At 44.3% G+C, this 19,208-nt stretch overlaps 1 protein-coding gene across 1 annotated transcript in view; it reads left to right on the forward strand.

The window, feature by feature from the left end:
* The window catches only part of INSR (insulin receptor), a 129,837-nt gene that overhangs the window by 89,340 nt on the left and 21,289 nt on the right, over positions 1-19,208 (forward strand). The window contains exons 8-16 of the mRNA XM_075611227.1: positions 4,519-4,769; positions 5,049-5,216; positions 6,331-6,532; positions 8,388-8,659; positions 10,071-10,213; positions 16,069-16,225; positions 16,738-16,840; positions 17,479-17,546; positions 18,835-19,064. Coding sequence (XP_075467342.1) covers positions 4,519-4,769; positions 5,049-5,216; positions 6,331-6,532; positions 8,388-8,659; positions 10,071-10,213; positions 16,069-16,225; positions 16,738-16,840; positions 17,479-17,546; positions 18,835-19,064 — 1,594 coding nt within the window. The remainder of the gene's footprint in view (positions 1-4,518; positions 4,770-5,048; positions 5,217-6,330; positions 6,533-8,387; positions 8,660-10,070; positions 10,214-16,068; positions 16,226-16,737; positions 16,841-17,478; positions 17,547-18,834; positions 19,065-19,208) is intronic.

A 19,208-nucleotide genomic window follows, 5' to 3' on the forward strand; every position in this document is an offset into this window, starting at 1 on the left:
AGAGTGTGTGTATAAATATAAACATAAACATTATCTTTAATAATGAAAATAAAAACATTTCTTTGAATTTTGAGGCAGAAAAGCTAGAATCGCTCTTTTGTGGTGATGTTTTTTGGCACTCGAAGAAATGTTTTGAGAATTGTTTTATCGAACAACCAAACTGTGCTTTATATACAATAGCAATACTGTGTGTGCTTCTATACTGAACGATGCCACATGAGCTTCGGTGTCTCAGTATAGAGCTATATTAGCCCTCCTCTCTTCAAAATTGAACCTGGGAACCCCAGAGTATCAAATAACAGGAAGGCCGTGTTACAACCAAAGAGCGTTTCTATTTCTCCTTATCTCAAAACTCCATGTATTTGTTGTATAAGAGACGATATCATTATCAACAGAACTATATCTTTTTCGGCACAATCTATTCAACCAATTAGTTTTTGCGGGGAACATTGCCTTCGATGACCTTGTCCAAGGGCTTCCTTGTGCCTCATTGACAACGGTTTCAATCCAATCAAGTGACATTTTCTATCTCATAAACCACCAGGTCATATATGTGTGTGTGTGTGTTTTTTTTTTTTTGTGTATAGAAGTGTTATTTTATATCTATTTATTCATTATATTATGAAACCATTTTCTATCATGGAGCATTTTGATGGAATTAGTCAGCCCAAAGCCGTTGCAATAAGTCTCCTGATACTATTTTGTGGTGACCATTGTTTTGGTGACCTACTCCTCAAATCACCAAAACAATGGTAACCACAAAATAGTATCAGGAGACTTAGGCCGTGATTATAAAGGGCGCGCCTGAAAAACAACATTAAAAAAAACAATAGCAGCGCACATACCTGTTGCAGCGTGCGCGCTGCGTGGAGCTGCAGGGCAGCTGTCTCCTGGCGCGATCTGCAGATTTGTTCTTGGCTGGCGACGGAAGCGTCATGTGAGCAGTTCCAGCCAATGAGGGCGAACCGCTCACAGCCACGCCTCCTTTCCTCCTCTCCACCGGCTCCCTGGTATAATCACTATGCAGCTCGGCGGCATTTGGTATAATGGAGCCCTTATTGCAACTGCTTTGGTCTGAACAATTCCATAAAAATGCTCGATGATAGAAAATGATTGTCCACATCTTCGCCTTGCAATGGTTTGTTGTCGTATTACAAGCACTATTTTTGCATATGTTTATAATATTAGAATTTATTTTGGCTTGGAATTCATTGTATAAGACGTTTTTTACATGCACGCATATATGCATTTGAATTGATTTAATTTATATTGATATTGTGGTTTTTTTATTTTTAGTAACCCTTTCTCATTTTCATACAAATTACCAATGGGGGTATCACTCATCACCTTCCATTTATTTTTTAAATATATTTATTTGTTGGAACATTTCAATATATCATTATCATTACCATTTTGACAGATTTTCCATAACACATGTCACATTTGGAGAATACACACTCTCTTTACTTGACAAACAGCCGTATTTACCCTGAGCACATTTTTGAATGTAACTCTTGTGATATACTTTATCTATATTCCGGAGATGGGCTTTTCCCTTTGTTTCATTGTTGACAACATTGTGGTTTTATTGTCCCACTTTTTTTCTTTTTTTTTTCTTTTTTAAACCTTTAACTAACATAACAATTCAGCTCAGAGGTTTTAACCATTATTTCTACCTGTTATTAAGCAGTCTGTCTGGATTTCCCCCTCTCCCCTAACTACAATGCCATCCTTCTTTGTATGTGTGTTAACACACACCAAGACACACACAGACACACACACACAGACACACACACACAGACATATACTCACACACTGAGACACACACAAACACTGGGACACATAGACACACACACACACAGTGAGGCATACACACACTGAGACATACACACACACACACACACACTGAGACATACACACACACACACACACACACACTGAGACATACGCATATACACACACACACACACACTACACACACTACACACACATACACACACTGAGACATACACACACACTGAGACATACACACACACTGAAACATACACACACACTGAGACATACACACACACACTGAGACATACACACACACTGAGACATACACACACACACACACACTGAGACATACACACACACAGTGAGACATACACACACACACACACTGAGACATACACACACAGAGACACGCACACAATGAGACACACACACACAATGAGACACACACACACAATGAGACACACACAGTGAGACATACACACACAGTGAGACATACACACACAGTGAGACATACACACACAGTGAGACATACACACACAGTGAGACATACACACACAGTGAGACATACACACACAGTGAGACATACACACACAGTGAGACATACACACACAGTGAGACATACACACACAGTGAGACATACACACACAGTGAGACATACACACACAATGAGACATACACACACAATGAGACATACACACACACACACACACACACTGAGACATATACACACACTGAGACATATACACACACTGAGACATATACACACATAGACATATACACATATAGACATATACACACACACAGACATATACACACACACTGAGACATATACACACACACTGAGACATACACACACACACACACACACACACACTGAGACATACACACACACACACACACACACACACTATAAGACACGCACACACATTGAGACACGCACACACATTGAGACACACACACACATTGAGACACACACACACATTTAGACACACACACTGAGACATACACACACACTGAGACATACACACACACTGAGACATACACACACACTGAGACATACACACACACTGAGACATACACACACACACACACACACTGAGACATACACACACACACACACACACACACACACACACACACACACTGAGACACACACACACACACTGAGACATACACACACACACTGAGACACACACACACACTGAGACATACACACACACACACTGAGACATACACACACACTGAGACATACACACACACACACACACACACACACACACACACACACACACACACACACACTGAGACACACACACACACACACACACACACACTGAGACACACACACACTGAGACACACACACACACACACACTGAGACATACACACACACTGAGACATACACACACACACACACACACACACTGAGACATACACACACACACACACACACACACACACACTGAGACATACACACACACACACACACACACACACACACACACACACACACACACACACACACACACACACTGAGACACACACACACACACACACACTGAGACATACACACACACACTGAGACACACACACACACTGAGACATACACACACACACACACACACACACACACACACACACACACACACACACACACACACTGAGACACACACACACACACACACACTGAGACATACACACACACACACACACACACACACACACACACACACACACACACACACACACACTGAGACACACACACACACACACACACACTGAGACATACACACACACACTGAGACATACACACACACACTGAGACATACACACACACACACACACACACACACACTGAGACACACACACACACACACTGAGACACACACACACACACACTGAGACACACACACACACACTGAGACACACACACACACACACTGAGACATACACACACACACACACACTGAGACACACACACACTGAGACATACACACACACACTGAGACATACACACACACACACACTGAGACATACACACACACACACACACACACACTGAGACATACAAACACACACACACACACACACACACACACACACACACACACACACACACACACTGAGACACATTAAAATGAAAACTCAAATTATTTAACGTGGGGCAGAATATTAGCTGGTGGGATAGACCCTTTTAAAGCGTTGTCTCTCATCGGGCCAAAGTGTCCTAATGACAGTGACATGTTTAAGGGGTCACAGCTAGGTGATTTTACCAAAATCACAACACCTGTATGTATTTTTAATCATGATTTTAAGGTCATCTCTAAACACAGGGAGCTATGGCAGGAAGGAGTTTGATTCCCTCGGGCTGCTCACTTGTGTGAGGTCACCGTGTTCAACAAGAGTTTGCGCCAGCAAAACCCACCTCTCTCCCACTCGTATCTTTATTCTCTCTGATAAGGACGTGGGATGGGGGGAGATAAGGGTAAAGAAAACACTAGATTGACAAGCACTCCTGCATTCAGAGGCCCTGAAGAAATGCAATTAGTAATTATTTACCAAAGAAACAAAAGCAACCACATTTTTCCTTGAGTAGTTTAACCATCTGCACATCAAGGCGCTGTTGGCTTCTCTGGCAGCTAAAGGGTTGTTAGAGAGAGTGCAACTTTAAGTTAAAATGCTACCAGGTACCTTGCCATTTAGCAGTGTTTAGTAAACATGCCCCTCTCCCCTCGCTTCTCAGTCCCTATCAGAACGTGACGGAGTTTGACGGACAGGACGCCTGCGGCTCCAACAGCTGGACAGTGGTGGACGTGGATCCCCCCATGCGTTCCTCGGATGGGAAGACGCAGTCCTCGGCAGGATGGCTGCTGCGCGGCCTGAAGCCCTGGACGCAGTACGCGGTTTTCGTGAAGACGCTGGTATCCGGGTCAGACGAGAGGCGAACCTACGGGGCGAAGAGCGAGATCATCTACATTCGCACCAATGAAACCAGTGAGAGGGCTGGGGAGGGAGGATATAGGAGATGTATCTTACTGTTAACTTTATATAGTGTGTGTGTATATAGATAGATATAGATAGATACATATATATCTATATATATATGTGTGTGTGGGTGCGTGTGTACGTATATATATACACAGTATAATACAGTGGCGTTATATAGAACCAGTTAGCCATGTATGTATGTGTATGTACATATATATTAATCACGTGTGTGTGATTCTCATTGTTCTTACTAGTAACATTTGTTTTTCTCCTTCCCCTGTACAGTCCCCTCTGTCCCACTGGACCCCATATCCGTGTCCAACTCCTCCTCGCAGATCATCCTGAAGTGGAAGCCGCCGTCTGAACCCAACGGGAACGTCACCCACTACCTAGTGTACTGGCAACAGCAGTCAGAGGACAGCGAGCTGTTTGAGCTGGATTACTGCAACAAGGGTGAGCGCCTTCTAACTGAAGTTCAGGCTCTTGGGGACGCTGACTCTACGCTTCTTACCTGTGTTTGCTGCATGGATCCCGATATAACCCTTTTGCTGCCAGACCTGCCTAAATGCGTGCATGTGTGTTTATATGTATACATACTATACACACACGATATATAATTTCAAGATGGTAGAAGGGCACTCGTAACTTGAACATGGCTTTCATATTGAGATAAATGGGTGCAAGCTGTTGGAATACTGTGGAGTATTATTTAAAGGATACAGAAGACAGGTACTCCATTAGATGCAATATTTATTATGCGTTTCGGCGCCAGGCGGAGCCTTTGTCACGATATCAAGTTCTTTATAAAGGCTTCGTCGGGCGCCGAAATGTTGCGGCTATATTCCAGGATTCATCCAATGGATTGTCTGTCTTCTGTATCACACACATACATATACACCCCCATATCTTTGTATTCTGTGACAATACTAGCATTGAATCCTAAGGAGACAGTGATATTCTGAGGCATGCCTGGGTATTTTGAGGTACTGAGTCCCGTTACATAATACACGTGTAAACTAACAGTAAAGCAGCAATCCCTGTTGTTCGTTGCTGCCCAGTTAAGCTAAAAAGAAGAATGAAAAAAGATATGTATATAGCAATAGCATTAAAGGGACTGGCACTCCAAACTTTCAAACAAGTGTAATTTAATGTCTCAACGTTTCATTTAAAAATTATTATTTTTTTAAAGTTTGGCTTGCCTGTCCCTTTTTGCTACTACTGTATACTTACCCTTGGGATGGTATGCACCCTGTAGACTTGTTACTCATTGAGAGCGAGACTACTAAAAGGTCAAGTACACCTACAAACTATACTGTGCCTGGTAACACAATATCAAGATATAAAGAAAATAGCTTAAAAGAGAAATATTACCTGCACTGGACGCGTACATTGAAAGCAACAATGTTTTATTCCATACCAGTAAGGTTAGCCCGACGTTGATATTGGCGTGCCTGTTATCTGTGTGTATATATATATGTATATGTGTATGTGTATGTGTATATGTATATGTTGCACAGCAGGAATAATTTATATGACCGCTATTAAACCTTCGTGCTCCCTTCCACAGGGCTGAAGTTGCCCTCAAGAACCTGGTCCCCTCCCCCGGAGCACGACGACTCCATGAAAAAGAACGGCAACGATACAGAGGATTCAAGCGCCGTCTGCTGCTCCTGCCCCAAAAGTGACTCTCAGATCCAGAAGGAGCAGGACGAGTCGGCCTTCCGCAAAACCTTCGAGAACTACCTGCACAACGAGGTCTTCATACCCAGGTAACAGTGCCCTGAGTTTACCTGTGGAGGGAGGCTCCAACCCTGCTGTGCAATGCCTTGCAGGGCCCTCTGGCCATGAAGGGGTTAAGGTGTCTGTGGGATGGGTTAATTTGGTGGAAGGGTAAAGGTGTCTATGGAAGGGGTTGTCGGGTTAATGCGCCTTTTTGGAGGTGATTCAGAAGTCTGTGGGAGGGGTTAAGGTATCTGTTGACAATGTTATGGAGGCTGTTGAAGGGTTAAGGTTTTTGGGTAAGGGTTAGGGGGTCTGTTGAAGAGGTTAAGGTTAATGTCTGGGTTACAGATCAGTTGTGCAGTTTTCCATGATGGAAATCACAATCACGTGTAGTTTACCGTGCTTCAGATCACAGACAGGTCACGTGTAGTTTTCCATGTTACAGATCACGTGTAGTTTTCCATGCTACAGATCACGGACAGATCACATGTAGTTTTCCATGTTACAGATCACGTGTAGTTTTCCATGCTACAGATCACGGACAGATCACGTGTAGTTTTCCATGTTATAGATCACGTGTAGTTTAACACTCGCGAGGTTCAAGTGGAACATTAATTTAAAGCGCATTAGAGCAGCAATGCTCCCAAGTAACAAGAATGAAGTCATCACATGATCTAGTTAGTAGTTAATGGCGTGCTGATCTATTTCCAACTTTTTGTTCTTCAAAATCTTCATATTTTGTTGCGTTTTTTCCTCTTGATTTAACTGGCATCAGTGAACATGACGACAAGCCATTGTTTTTAATGCAACGAATGGCATCAGCCATTTTAGCCTCCCAAGGAGACAAAACGTAATCAGCCGATCTCCAGAATTCAACAATAGATTTGAAACTGGTGAGATGACTAAAAACGGACTTTGCAATTGTACACAGGAGCGGGCAAAAAAAGGGACATTGGTATTTTTCTGGCGAGTAGAGCGGATTGCTGATTTGACCACAAAAGTTGACCATTTACTGTCTCATCAGAAGCCGCCAGGTCAGGGGCTGTAACTGATAATAAATCAGAAGACTCCGCAGCTGGAGTTTAGAATTGTCCATGGGCTCCGAGGCTCCTGCGGGGGTCAGTGTGTTTGCTAGACCAGTGAACTTTGACTTGTTTTGGGCCAGAGGCGGCGTCCCTGGCCGTCCCTAACCCCCTCACTTTGTAAAATATAAATCTCTATGCATACAGTCTTCCATGTGCGTATGGGAAAATATACCTGCGTGTGCATCTTTACTTTAATACATGCAATACATGTATACAGATCAAGTTATATGATACCCACGCTCCATTAATAGTTGTCACTTGGTATATGCTTATCTATGGTAGCACTTTATATTGGTTACACTGCATCCAACATCTGCTCTTAGTGGATATAGTACACCACTATAACCTCTTCAACAGACCCCCTAACCCTTACCCAAAAACCGTAACCCTTCAACTATTTGCTACAATTAGCGCTACTTTTGGTAGTATTTTACATTTATATACGCGCACACACACATGCACACATTTATATATTTACATTTTCACATGTCTGAATATATATAAATGTGTGTACCTAATTCAGATAAGTAAATATCCCTACCCCACACCTTGTCTTTCTCTCTGTCTTTTTTCTCCTCTTTATTGTTCCCTTCTCCTCCTTTTTTGTCTCGCCATCTTGCCCTCTCTCCCCCTTTCTTTCACTCCGTTTCTACCTCTTTCCCTTTCCTTCCTTTCTCTCCTCCTCTCCCGTTCTCTTCTTCTCCCCCTCCTCTTTCTCTCCCTGTATCCCATCTTCCCCTTTCCTCTTCTCCCCCCCCCCCCCCCTTTCTTGCTATCCCTCCCCCTGTCTCTCTCTTCCCACCACTCTGTTCTGCAGACCTTCCAGGAAGCGTCGGGACCTCTTTGGCATCGCCAATGGAACTCTGGACCAAGGCACCACCCCCCCTGTGTCCAACGCCTCCTCCACCCGCGCTCCTGACAGCCCCGAGTCTACCAAGCACTTCCAGAAGGTTTGGTTCAAGGAGTCTATGGTCATCTCCGGTTTACGTCACTTCACCGGTTACCGCATCGAAATCCACGCCTGCAACCACGAGCTGGAGATGGGCTGCAGCGTGGCGGCTTACGTGAGCGCCAGGACCATGCCAGAGGGTGAGGCCAACACCACAGGCCTTCACCACAATTTACAATGTAGCAATCTTCATCTCGTGTCTTTTAGTGATCAGTTTCAGTCCTCACAGCGGCAAGTTAAATCGCTAGCTTTGCTCTGTCCTGCGTTTGCAAAGTAATTAGTCAATCAGATACACAGAACCAACCTATCCGCTAGGGGAGGGGGGGGGGGTTCATCTTTCCGAAGAGGGGATCACACAGAGTAATTGGTTTTTTTTTGGAGGGGGTTTTATCCTCTACGTTGAACTGCCTCTTTAATACATTGCTGCCACTCTGGCAGGGAAGGGGTTAAATCCTTGTCTTATAAAGGATTATTTGCACCCTCTGCACTCCCCGTCCCAGTCAGGACAGGGGAGAAGAGGGGAGGGCACTTTGCCCGTGCAATGATGTGTTTATGTATTTCTCCGTTCATATAGCTAGTGTAAAAAGTGCATTTTGAAAAAAATTTGGAGCTCCATGTGATGCCCTCTGGAGCCGTGGTGCTCAACTCCAGTCCTCAAGGTACCCCCCAGGTCACGGGGCTTCGACTGAGCCAGCTGTGCTGAAGCAGGGATATCCTGAAAACCTGACTACCGTGGGGTTCTTGAGGATTGGAGTTGAGCAGCACCCCTGCTCTACAGCAAATGAACACACATAGATAGATAGATAGATAGATATCTATGTGCTCACAAGCAATATTTATATATGCTATATGCAACACAGTGGAGGGTTTTTAGTCACATTTTCACCCGCCATAACATATATGTATGTGTGTATATATATATATATAATCATTTAAAACATTTCCCCTGGCTGTTTTTGATGGTTTTCACTTTTTCCTAGCAGCCCCAAACCTGCAGTGCAGACTGTTCACATGCCAGCCCCTAGTTGTTCTCTTTTGCTCCACCCCAGTAGGCAGCAGAGAACAATTTTCCATGGGACTTCAAAGGACTTTTTCAGATAAGCAATCTCATTCTGAGCTCCTCTGATAAGGGTTTGTGAAGTCCAGTGATGTCACTACGTGTGAGGGTCTTGGCAGTCATATAAATGTCGCTTTTGTGCTTTAAGCAGGGAAAACAGACTCTGTAATGTACATTATGGTGCAGGTGTATATGATGGGGATCTACATGGTCAGTGTAGCTGTCTAATCTTTAACCTGTCACTGTTCCGAACAACTGTTGAGCGTGTCAACCATTATTATTACCGGCATTTATTCATGAAGTGCCAAGACTCTGTAGCGCAGTACTATGTGGGAGAAAGAGGATAAAGTAACTACCATCTTAACGGTCAATAACCCAGCACGGTTGTGAGATCTAAGAGGTGGGAAGGAGGACACAAAGGGGGAACGGCCGGGCAAGGGGGGGCGCAATGGTAGGGACAGCACACGTGTAACCGCAGTCATTTCTTTACACAGCTAAGGCCGATAACATCGTGGGCCTGATAACCCACGAGTTTACAGAGCCGAACATCATTCATCTAATGTGGCAAGAGCCCAAGGAACCAAACGGACTGATCGTTCTGTACGAGGTGCATTTCTCCCGGCTGGGAGAGACAGAGGTGAGACTTCTGAACTTTTCTGTGCCCAGGTTCCTGAATTATTTGTCCCATATTCAAATAAGTAGAGCTGACATCTTCTTGTGCATGAGGAAGGTTGTTTTACAGCTTGGACCACCCTCTTCTCCTTCACATTCTCCGTACTTTTGGTATTCGGAACAAAGCTCTATCCTGGATCTCCTCTTACCTCTCCCATCGTATTTATGTATGTATTTATTATTTAGCACCATTAATGTACATAGTGCTTCACAGCAGTAATACACGTGCCAATCAAAAAAATAATATGAATAACACATAAAGGGAAGACGTGCTTCAGACATAAAAGTAACATTTAGGGAAAGGAGTCCCTGCTCCAAAGAGCTTACAATATAATTGGTTGGTAGGAAGGGCGTCCAGAGACAGTAGGAGAGCGTTCTGGTAAGCGCGTCTGCAAGGGGCCAAGGTTTATGTATCGTGTATAGTATTAGCCATGGAGCTACTCCTATGCTTCCTTAAGCAGTTGTGTTTTGAGTTGGATCTTAAAGGTGGATAGAGAGGGTGCTAGTTGGGGTTTGAGGGGAAGGGCATTCCAGAGGTGCGGGGCAGTCATTGAGAAAGGTTTAAGGCAGAAGAGGGCTTTAGATACAAAGGGGGTAGAGAGAAGATATCCTTGAGCAGAACGCAAGAGTCGGGATGGTGCATAGTGAGAAATTAGGGCTGAGATGTAAGGAGGGGCAGAAGAGTGTAAAGCTTTAAAAGTGAGGAGGAGAATAGAGTGTGTGATATGACATTTGATAGGAAGCCAGGAGAGGGATTTCAGAAAGAGTAGAGTGATTCTAGCAGCAGCATTTAGGATATTTTGTGGGGGAGTCAGGTGAGAGGCAGGAAAGCCGGACAGCAGGAGGTTGCAGTAATCGAGACTGGAGAGAATAAGGGTCTGTGTCAGAGTTTTTGCAGTCGAGCAACAGAGGAATGGCGTATCTTTGTAATACTGCAGAGGAAAAAATTACAGATTCATACTTTAAACAGTTTTAAGGTCGAGTGGTGGGAATGAATATGAATATCGTGTGGGAGCTTCCTTGATTGGGATAAAAAAGCTGGTCTGAGGGCCTTAAATAGATACCAATAGGACATAATAAATATTCTGTAGATGGGCGACGGGGGAAACATCTAAACTTTCTACGGGAGAAGAGTGGGGCTAGTTAATCTCGGGGGTTATAGGCTCAGAGTCTGGGTCTAGATGTAGGTTACCTGCGTGAGCTATCCAGGGAAACCAGACTTTCTGGAAATTTTGGTATCAATGTATCATTAAGGAAGCTCGTCAGTTTTTTCATCATTCAAATAAACCACAGTTTGTTTCTAATAGTCAGAATTGGTGGGAGTTTGTCCTGCTTTCATAGACTCAAAATGGCGCATCTTGTCGCTGTGAAAATATGGGTAATTAGCTTGTTTGTAGCCCTTGTGTGTTCTTGGAGTGGTTTGTTTAAAAGGGACAACCAAGGGTCCATGGGAATCTCTGAACCCAGAATCCGCTGGATCCAGGACTTCACCTGTCTCCAAAGATCATACACCCTTGGGCAGGACCACCACATATGTAGGAGGGTGGCAACTACATTGCAGCCTTTGGGGCATAGAGGGGCGTAGCCCGGGACATATTTAGCTATATTCTCTGGGGTGTTGTACCAGCAAGTCATAACTTTATATGCGTTCTCCCAGGTAGTTGAGCAGATAGAGCTTTTAGCCACAGATTCAAAAATTTCCTCCCAGTAATCCGCTTCCAGCTCCTCCCCCAGATCATTCTCCCACTTTGTCATAAAATTAAGCTTGCCTTGGGATTCTGCAGCTGGAAGGGAGAATTGGCCATATAACTTCGTGATTAAACTCTGGTGGAAGTCTGCACCCAGACAGAGCTTCTCAAACAAAAAGACTGGTTCAGTGGGCATGATTTTGGTATAGAAGGCCCTAATCTGGAGATAACAAAAAAATCTCACCTGACGGAATTCCTTTATCCTTTACCAGATTGCCAAAGGGAACGATTTTAAGATTGTGGCTAATATCAAAGAGTCTGTTAACATTTACTTGTCTCCAATTTGCGAACATTTGCTTGGAGCATCCAGGGGAAAAAATCATGTTCCCAAAAATGGGGGTCATGAGAGAGTTTGGGCTACACGGCTTGTATTTAAACTTTAGCCTGTCCCAGATTCTGAGAGAGTGTGTGATTCTCGGCAGGAAGGGGAGAGTCAGAAGGCCCACCCGAGAGGGAAGCAAGATAATATTTTCTAAGGAGGTTGGGCCTATAGAATGCGCTTCGAGAGAAACCCACCTCCTAAGTGATGGGTTGGCGTGCCATGCTACCCATTGACTAGCTTGTGCTGCTTGGCCGCCTGCTCTAGAAGGTCTAGTTAGCAACCTACGATTGAGTCTGGGTCTCTTATTGTTCCAGATAAATTTAGAAAGTGCAGATTGGAGTTTGACTATATCTGAGGGTACAATAGGGATGGGGAGGGTTTGGAAAAGATAGAGCAGCCTTGGTAACACGTTCATCTTTACTGATTGGACTCTCCCCATACATGATATATTGAATTTGGTCCATACCAAGAGGTCTGCCTTCAGTATTTTCAGAATTTTGGGGTAATTAGCCTGGTAGAGGGAGTCTTTAGCTACCTTTTGAAGGTGAGAGGAGAATGTGAGAGAGGAGTCGAGTGTGACCCCTAGACATCGTGCTTGGGCTACTGGGTGAATGATAGTACTTCCAACAGTAATGTGGAAGGAGGTAGTAGGGCCAGGTTTGGGAGGAAGTATGAAGTTTGTTTTTGCCATGTTAAGTCGGCAGAGGGCCATCCAGGATGATAAAGCAGAGAGACATTCAGAAACTTTGGTCTGTATAGCAGGTTTAAGGTCAGGGGTTGAAAAGTAAATTTGTGTGTCATCAGCATAGAGGTGATAGTTGAACCCAAGAGATGTGATTAGGTCACCTAGAGAGAGTGTATAAAGAGAAAAGAGAAGAGGTCCCAGGACAAAGCCTTGGGGTACCCCCACAGAGAGATCGATAGATGTGGAGGAGGTTTGGCAAAAGAGACTGACAGTACGATGGAAGAGGTAAGAGGAGATCCAGGATAGATCTTTGTTGCGAATTCCAAGAGTATGGAGAATGTGAAGGAGAAGAGGGTGGTCCACAGTATCAAATGCTGCAGAGAGGTCGAGTAATATGAGCAGAGTGTAATGACCTCTGTCTTTGGCAGCATGGAGGTCATTAGTTATTTTAGTGAGGGTTGTTTCAGTGGAGTGAGCAGTGTGAAAAATATGCAAATAAATGCACAAAGCAGCAAACTGCCCAGGGAGACAGGTGTATAAAAATAGAAAAATATTTATTGTCTATCACACATGACAATAAAGGAGGTGTGGACCCTCCTACGCGTTTCACATAACACGGTGCTTTATCAAGGTGCAGTGTGGAAGCCATATTGTAGAGGTTCTAGGAGAGAGTAGGTGTTGAGAAAATGTAGCAAACGAGAGAATACAAGACGTTCAAGGAGTTTAGAGGCAAAAGGCAGGAGGGAGACAGGTCGATAGTTAGAAAGACAGGTAGGGTCAAGCTTGCTGTTTTTGAGTAATTGTATAACTGTTGCATGTTTGAAGGAGGATGGAAAGGTACTAGAGTAGAGGGAGGAGTTAAAAATGTGTGTGAGTTTAGGGATTATAGTAGGAGCAAGAGGTTTTAGGAGATGAGAGGGAATAGTGTCAAGAGGGACAGGTGGTAGAGTGAGAAGAGGACATCAGCAATGACACATCCTTCTCTTCTCTACCACTTGCCCTCTTGACCCCATTCCCTCCCGTCTCCTAAAACCTCTTGCTCCTACTATAATCCCTAAGCTCACACACATTTTTAACTCCTCCCTCTTCTCTAGTACCTTTCCATCCTCCTTCAAACATGCAACAGTCATACCATTACTCAAAAACAGCAAGCTTGACCCTACCTGTCTTTCTAACTATCGACCTGTCTCCCTCCTGCCTTTTGCCTCTAAACTCCTTGAATGTCTTGTATTCTCTCGCTTGCTCCATTTTCTCAACACCTATTCTCTCCTAGACCCTCAACAATCTGGCATCCGCACTGCTCACTCGACTGAAACACCCCTCACTAAAATAACTAATGACCTCCATGCTGCCAAAGACAGAGCTCATTACACTCTGCTCATATTAACCAACCTCTGCAGCATTTGACACCGAGGACCACCCTCTTCTCCTTCACATTCTCCATACTTTTGGTATTCGGAACAAAGCTTTATCCTGGATCTCCTCTTACCTGTCCCATCATCCTTTCAGTGTCTCTTCTGCTAACACCTCCTCTTCTATCGATCTCTATGTGGGGGTACCCCAGGGCTCTGTCCAGGGACCTCTTCACTTTCTCTCGGTGACCTAATCACATCTCTTGGGTTTAAATATCACTTCTATGCTGACGATACACAAATTTATTTCACAACCCCCGATCTTAGACCAGCTGTACAAATCAAAGTTTCTGAATGTCTCTCTGCGATAACATACTGGATGGCCCTCCGCCGCCTTAAACGTTTCTAAAACCTGTTGCTTTTTCCTCCGCAATATCACAAAGATTTGTCCTTTCCTTTGTTGCTCTACTGCTAAAACTCTGACTCAGGCCCTCATTCTCCCCCGTTTCAATTACTGTAACCTCCTGCTGTCCGGCCTTCCTGCCTCTCACCGCTCTCCCCTACAATCTATCCTAAACGCTGCTGCCAGAATCACTCTACTCTTTCCCAAATCTGTCTCAGCGTCTCGCCTGCTGAAATCCCTCTCCTGGCTTCCGATCAAATCCCGCATCTCACACACAATTCTGCTCCTCACTTTTAAAGCTTTGCACTCTTCTGCCCCTCCTTACATCTCAGCCCTAATTTCTCGCTATACACCATCCCGACTCTTGCGTTCTTCTCAAGGATGTCTTCTTTCTACCCCCTTTGTATCTAAAGCGCTCTCCCGTCTTAAACCTTTCTCACTGACTGCCCCACACCTCTGGAATGCCCTTCCCCTCAATACCCGACTAGCACCCTCTCTATCCACCTTTAAGACCCAACTTAAGACACACTTGCTTAAAGAAGCATATGAGTAGAACCGTGTTTAATACTATACACATGATACATCAAGCTCGGCCCCCTGCAGACGCACTTACCAGAATGCCCTCCCACTGTCTCTATACGTTCTTCCTACTTGCCAATTAGATTGTAAGCTCCTTGGAGCAGGGACTCCTCTTCCGAAATGTTACTTTTATGCCTGAAGCGCGTATTCCCACGATCTGTTATTTATATTATTTGTTATTTATATGATTGTCACGTATTACTACTGTGAAGCGCTATGTACATTAATGGCGCTATATAAATAAAGACATACAGTAATACACACACACACAGATATACACAGAGCAGACTGACTCTTCCACACACAAAGTTCACAGAGACACACACACACACACACACACACACACACACACACACACACAGCATACTGACTCAAAAACACACACAGCACACTGACACACAGATATACACGGAGCACACTAACTCGCATACACTGATACACACAGAGCAGACAGACTCACAAACACACACCCACATAAGAGATACACACAGAGCACACTGACACACACACACAGCACTCTGACAGACAGACACACACACAGAGCATACTGACACATTGATACACACAGAACAGACTGAGTCTTCTGGTCATTCCAGGATGCTTTGCCTGTCTAGGTCTTCTTGGCCCACCTCATGCCGGAGCCCACCGGGAATTTCCCCTGCTAACAAAAAGGCCTGTCTAAGCCTGGTTAACCCGGTAATGTTTCCCCCGCCCCCTCTGCCCCATTACAGGAGGTGAACTGTGTCTCCCGGAAGCTGTACACCACCGACCAGGGCACCAGGCTGCGCATCCTTACACCGGGGAACTACAGCGTGAAAATCCGGGCGACATCGCTGGCCGGGAACGGATCCTGGACAGAACCCACCTATTTCTATGTGCCCGACCAAAGTACGTGTGTGAGCCTGTGCGTGTTCAGGTTTGTGTGAATCATTGTATGGGTCAGTGTGTCCAATTGTCTGCGTGTGAGGTGTTTGACTGTATGTATATCAGTGTGGGTGTAAGTGTGTGACTATATGTATATCGGTGTGTTAATCTTTGTGTGTGCAATAGTGTCTTTTATCTTTGTATCTGTGTGTTAGCGTGTTTGTATCAGCATGGTAATGTATACTATTGAAAGTATTAATCTTCGTATCAATGTGATAGCGTGTGTACCGGTGTCTCAACCTATTCTGTGTGTTTGCGTGTGTACCATTGTAGTAGTGAATTTGTGCAGTGGTTAAAGACCTCTGCCCTTTAGAGCTGCTGAGTCCTAATGCAGAGGGCACCTTTCCCCCCTACGCTGCCAGCATGGCATTGCTCTGCATGTTATATCACTGCGCCCATCTGGCAGGAAAGAGGTTACAATCTGTCACAACAGAATATTTGCACCGCCTGACTGTCTCTGGCCTCTCTCTTTCCAGTACATACCACACATAACATACTGAAAATTGTCATCGGCCCGGTGATCGCTGTCATCGTGATCCTCATTGTGCTGCCGTTTGTGTACGTTATGCTGAAAAACAGGTGAGTTTGGTTTTTGACACCTGTATTAGTTGAAATAAGCCTGTAAAGGTGAAAGAACACTGAGCTTACACACCGGTTATAGGTGCAGCTCCCCCAGTATGAATAGCTTCTTTATTCTCCATTATAGATCTCTACCCCATACTGTACAATACGGAGAGGCTGTTTTCACTGTTCTCGTTTTTTCCCTGCTTAGTGATTCTTAAACTTTTTTAATACTACAAAGTTAGCCCAAAACCTGAAATGTCTGCTGAAGCCCCTCTCGGTTAGGTTAGTGACAGTCACAGGACCTTATCTGAGAAGCTCAAAATAAGACAGATACACTGATGAGACTCTTTGTAGTCTGCATGGAAAATAGCTCGGTGCTGCCTGCCGAAGTGGAGTAAGCGAAATTAGCCAGCAGCAGCATTGGGCCTTCTTGATAAACGTAAAAAAGAAATAATCAAAACCCGGTAGGAAGAAATAAAAACATGGCTGGTTAATCTGCTTTAAAGGGATCCCACTAAATAAACTTCCGGGATCCAGGCTATTTCTGTGGGATCTGCATTTTTAGATAAGGGTCTCTAGAGCTGGAAACGCTTGAACATAAGACGGGTAAATAGATCACGAGATAACCACACATGTATTTAATGTTTGTTTAGAGACGCAGAAGGCCCCACCGGACCATTGTACGCCTCGTCTAACCCGGAGTATCTGAGCGCTAGCGATGGTGAGTGCACACCCACCTCACACCCACCTCACACCCGTGAGTCCCCCAGCCTTAGAACAGAGTTTAAAGGGCCGCCCCTGCTAGGACCAAAGTGTACTAATTCCAGTGACATGTTTAAAGCAGCAAAACGTGAAATCCTACGTTGGTTTTAAAAAATAAATAAATCGGTCCTGTAGTATTAGATAATAGTGACTGCTTTTTGTTTTATACAACTCTTAATGCCCTTTTTAATGAGTTGTAAAGCATCCTTTGCTTGCTATAGCTGTCTTTAGTCCAGCTCCCAAGCAGTGCAAGATCTTTGCAACACTTTTCTGTTTGTAATCATTTGTTGCCAATGTTCCCAGCAGTTTAAACTGTAACAATTGATTAATGTTATCTCGGTAACATCAGGATACATTGTAGCTGCTGATTTACACTAACTGAAGGATTGTTTGAAACTGAAAGGCGGCCATTATGTTAGGCACACAATCAGGCTTTTTACAGATTTATAGCCGGAGCACCAAACGATTGCCAGCTTAGCTAAGAATGTAGAATTGGACATTGCCAGAGGTTTTACATATGCTCTGTTGGAGAGGTCAGCCCGATCACCCCTAGAAAATGAGCACTATAAGGGTTAATTCACATTTTGGGGGATTCACAATGGTGGTGGTGGTGTGGGGGGGGGGGGGGGGGAGGTAGTAGGAAGTCTATCCCCTAAAGAGGTCAGCAATGCATTGATATGTAATTGTGGCAGATTTTGGTATCCATGTCTCTTTGGTACCGACCCATTTAACAAGCAACATACTGGCTAGTATATTCAGTATACATGCAGATATGGTGCAGTGTGTTGTGCGCACAAAATGCATTTTATTGTTATTTTGCAATCAGTAATATGACATCCAAGTGAAAGTCTGAAATATGTCTCCATGTACTGAATGTCATTAAATCCTGTGTAAATTCTATGATGTGCAACCAATATTTATTAAATAAGCAATACTATCTTCAAAAAAAGGTTGGACATCTTTATAGAAAGGAAAAGTATACAGGGATATACCAAATAAGTAAACATGGGAAGGATGTTGATCCAAAGAGAAATCCAATATTTGGAGTCAGGAAGGAATGTATTTTCCCCCTTATGAGACATCATTGGATCAACTATGTAACTATTAAATCCCAGTGAAAATCTGGAATATATTGCAGAATATATTGTGATCCATTGCTGCAGATCTAAAATCCTGTATACATTCTGGGATGTATTAAACTATATGGCACAAACTGTAGCCAAGTGACGGCCCCTTGCCTCCCGCAGTGTACATCCCGGACGAGTGGGAGGTGCCTCGGGATAAGATCAACCTCTTGCGGGAGCTGGGGCAAGGATCTTTCGGGATGGTGTACGAGGGAATCGCAAAGGATATCATAAAAGGGGAGCCGGAAGTGCGGGTGGCCGTGAAAACGGTGAACGAGTCGGCCAGCCTGCGCGAGAGAATAGAGTTCCTCAACGAGGCATCGGTCATGAAGGGGTTCAGCTGCCAACACGTGGTACGTCCTGGCGCTAATCGAAACTAGCAGTACTGCTCCTTGTTCTCCTCACCCCTCTGCTTCCAGAGAGGCATGCAACACATTGCAGAGCATAGCCGTGTGTGGCTGGCCACTCTGGAAGCAGAGGGGTTAACCCAAACAGCC

The sequence above is a fragment of the Ascaphus truei genome, chromosome 8 (genome assembly GCF_040206685.1).
Source record: "Ascaphus truei isolate aAscTru1 chromosome 8, aAscTru1.hap1, whole genome shotgun sequence".
In the NCBI taxonomy this organism is placed as follows: Eukaryota; Metazoa; Chordata; class Amphibia; order Anura; family Ascaphidae; genus Ascaphus; species Ascaphus truei.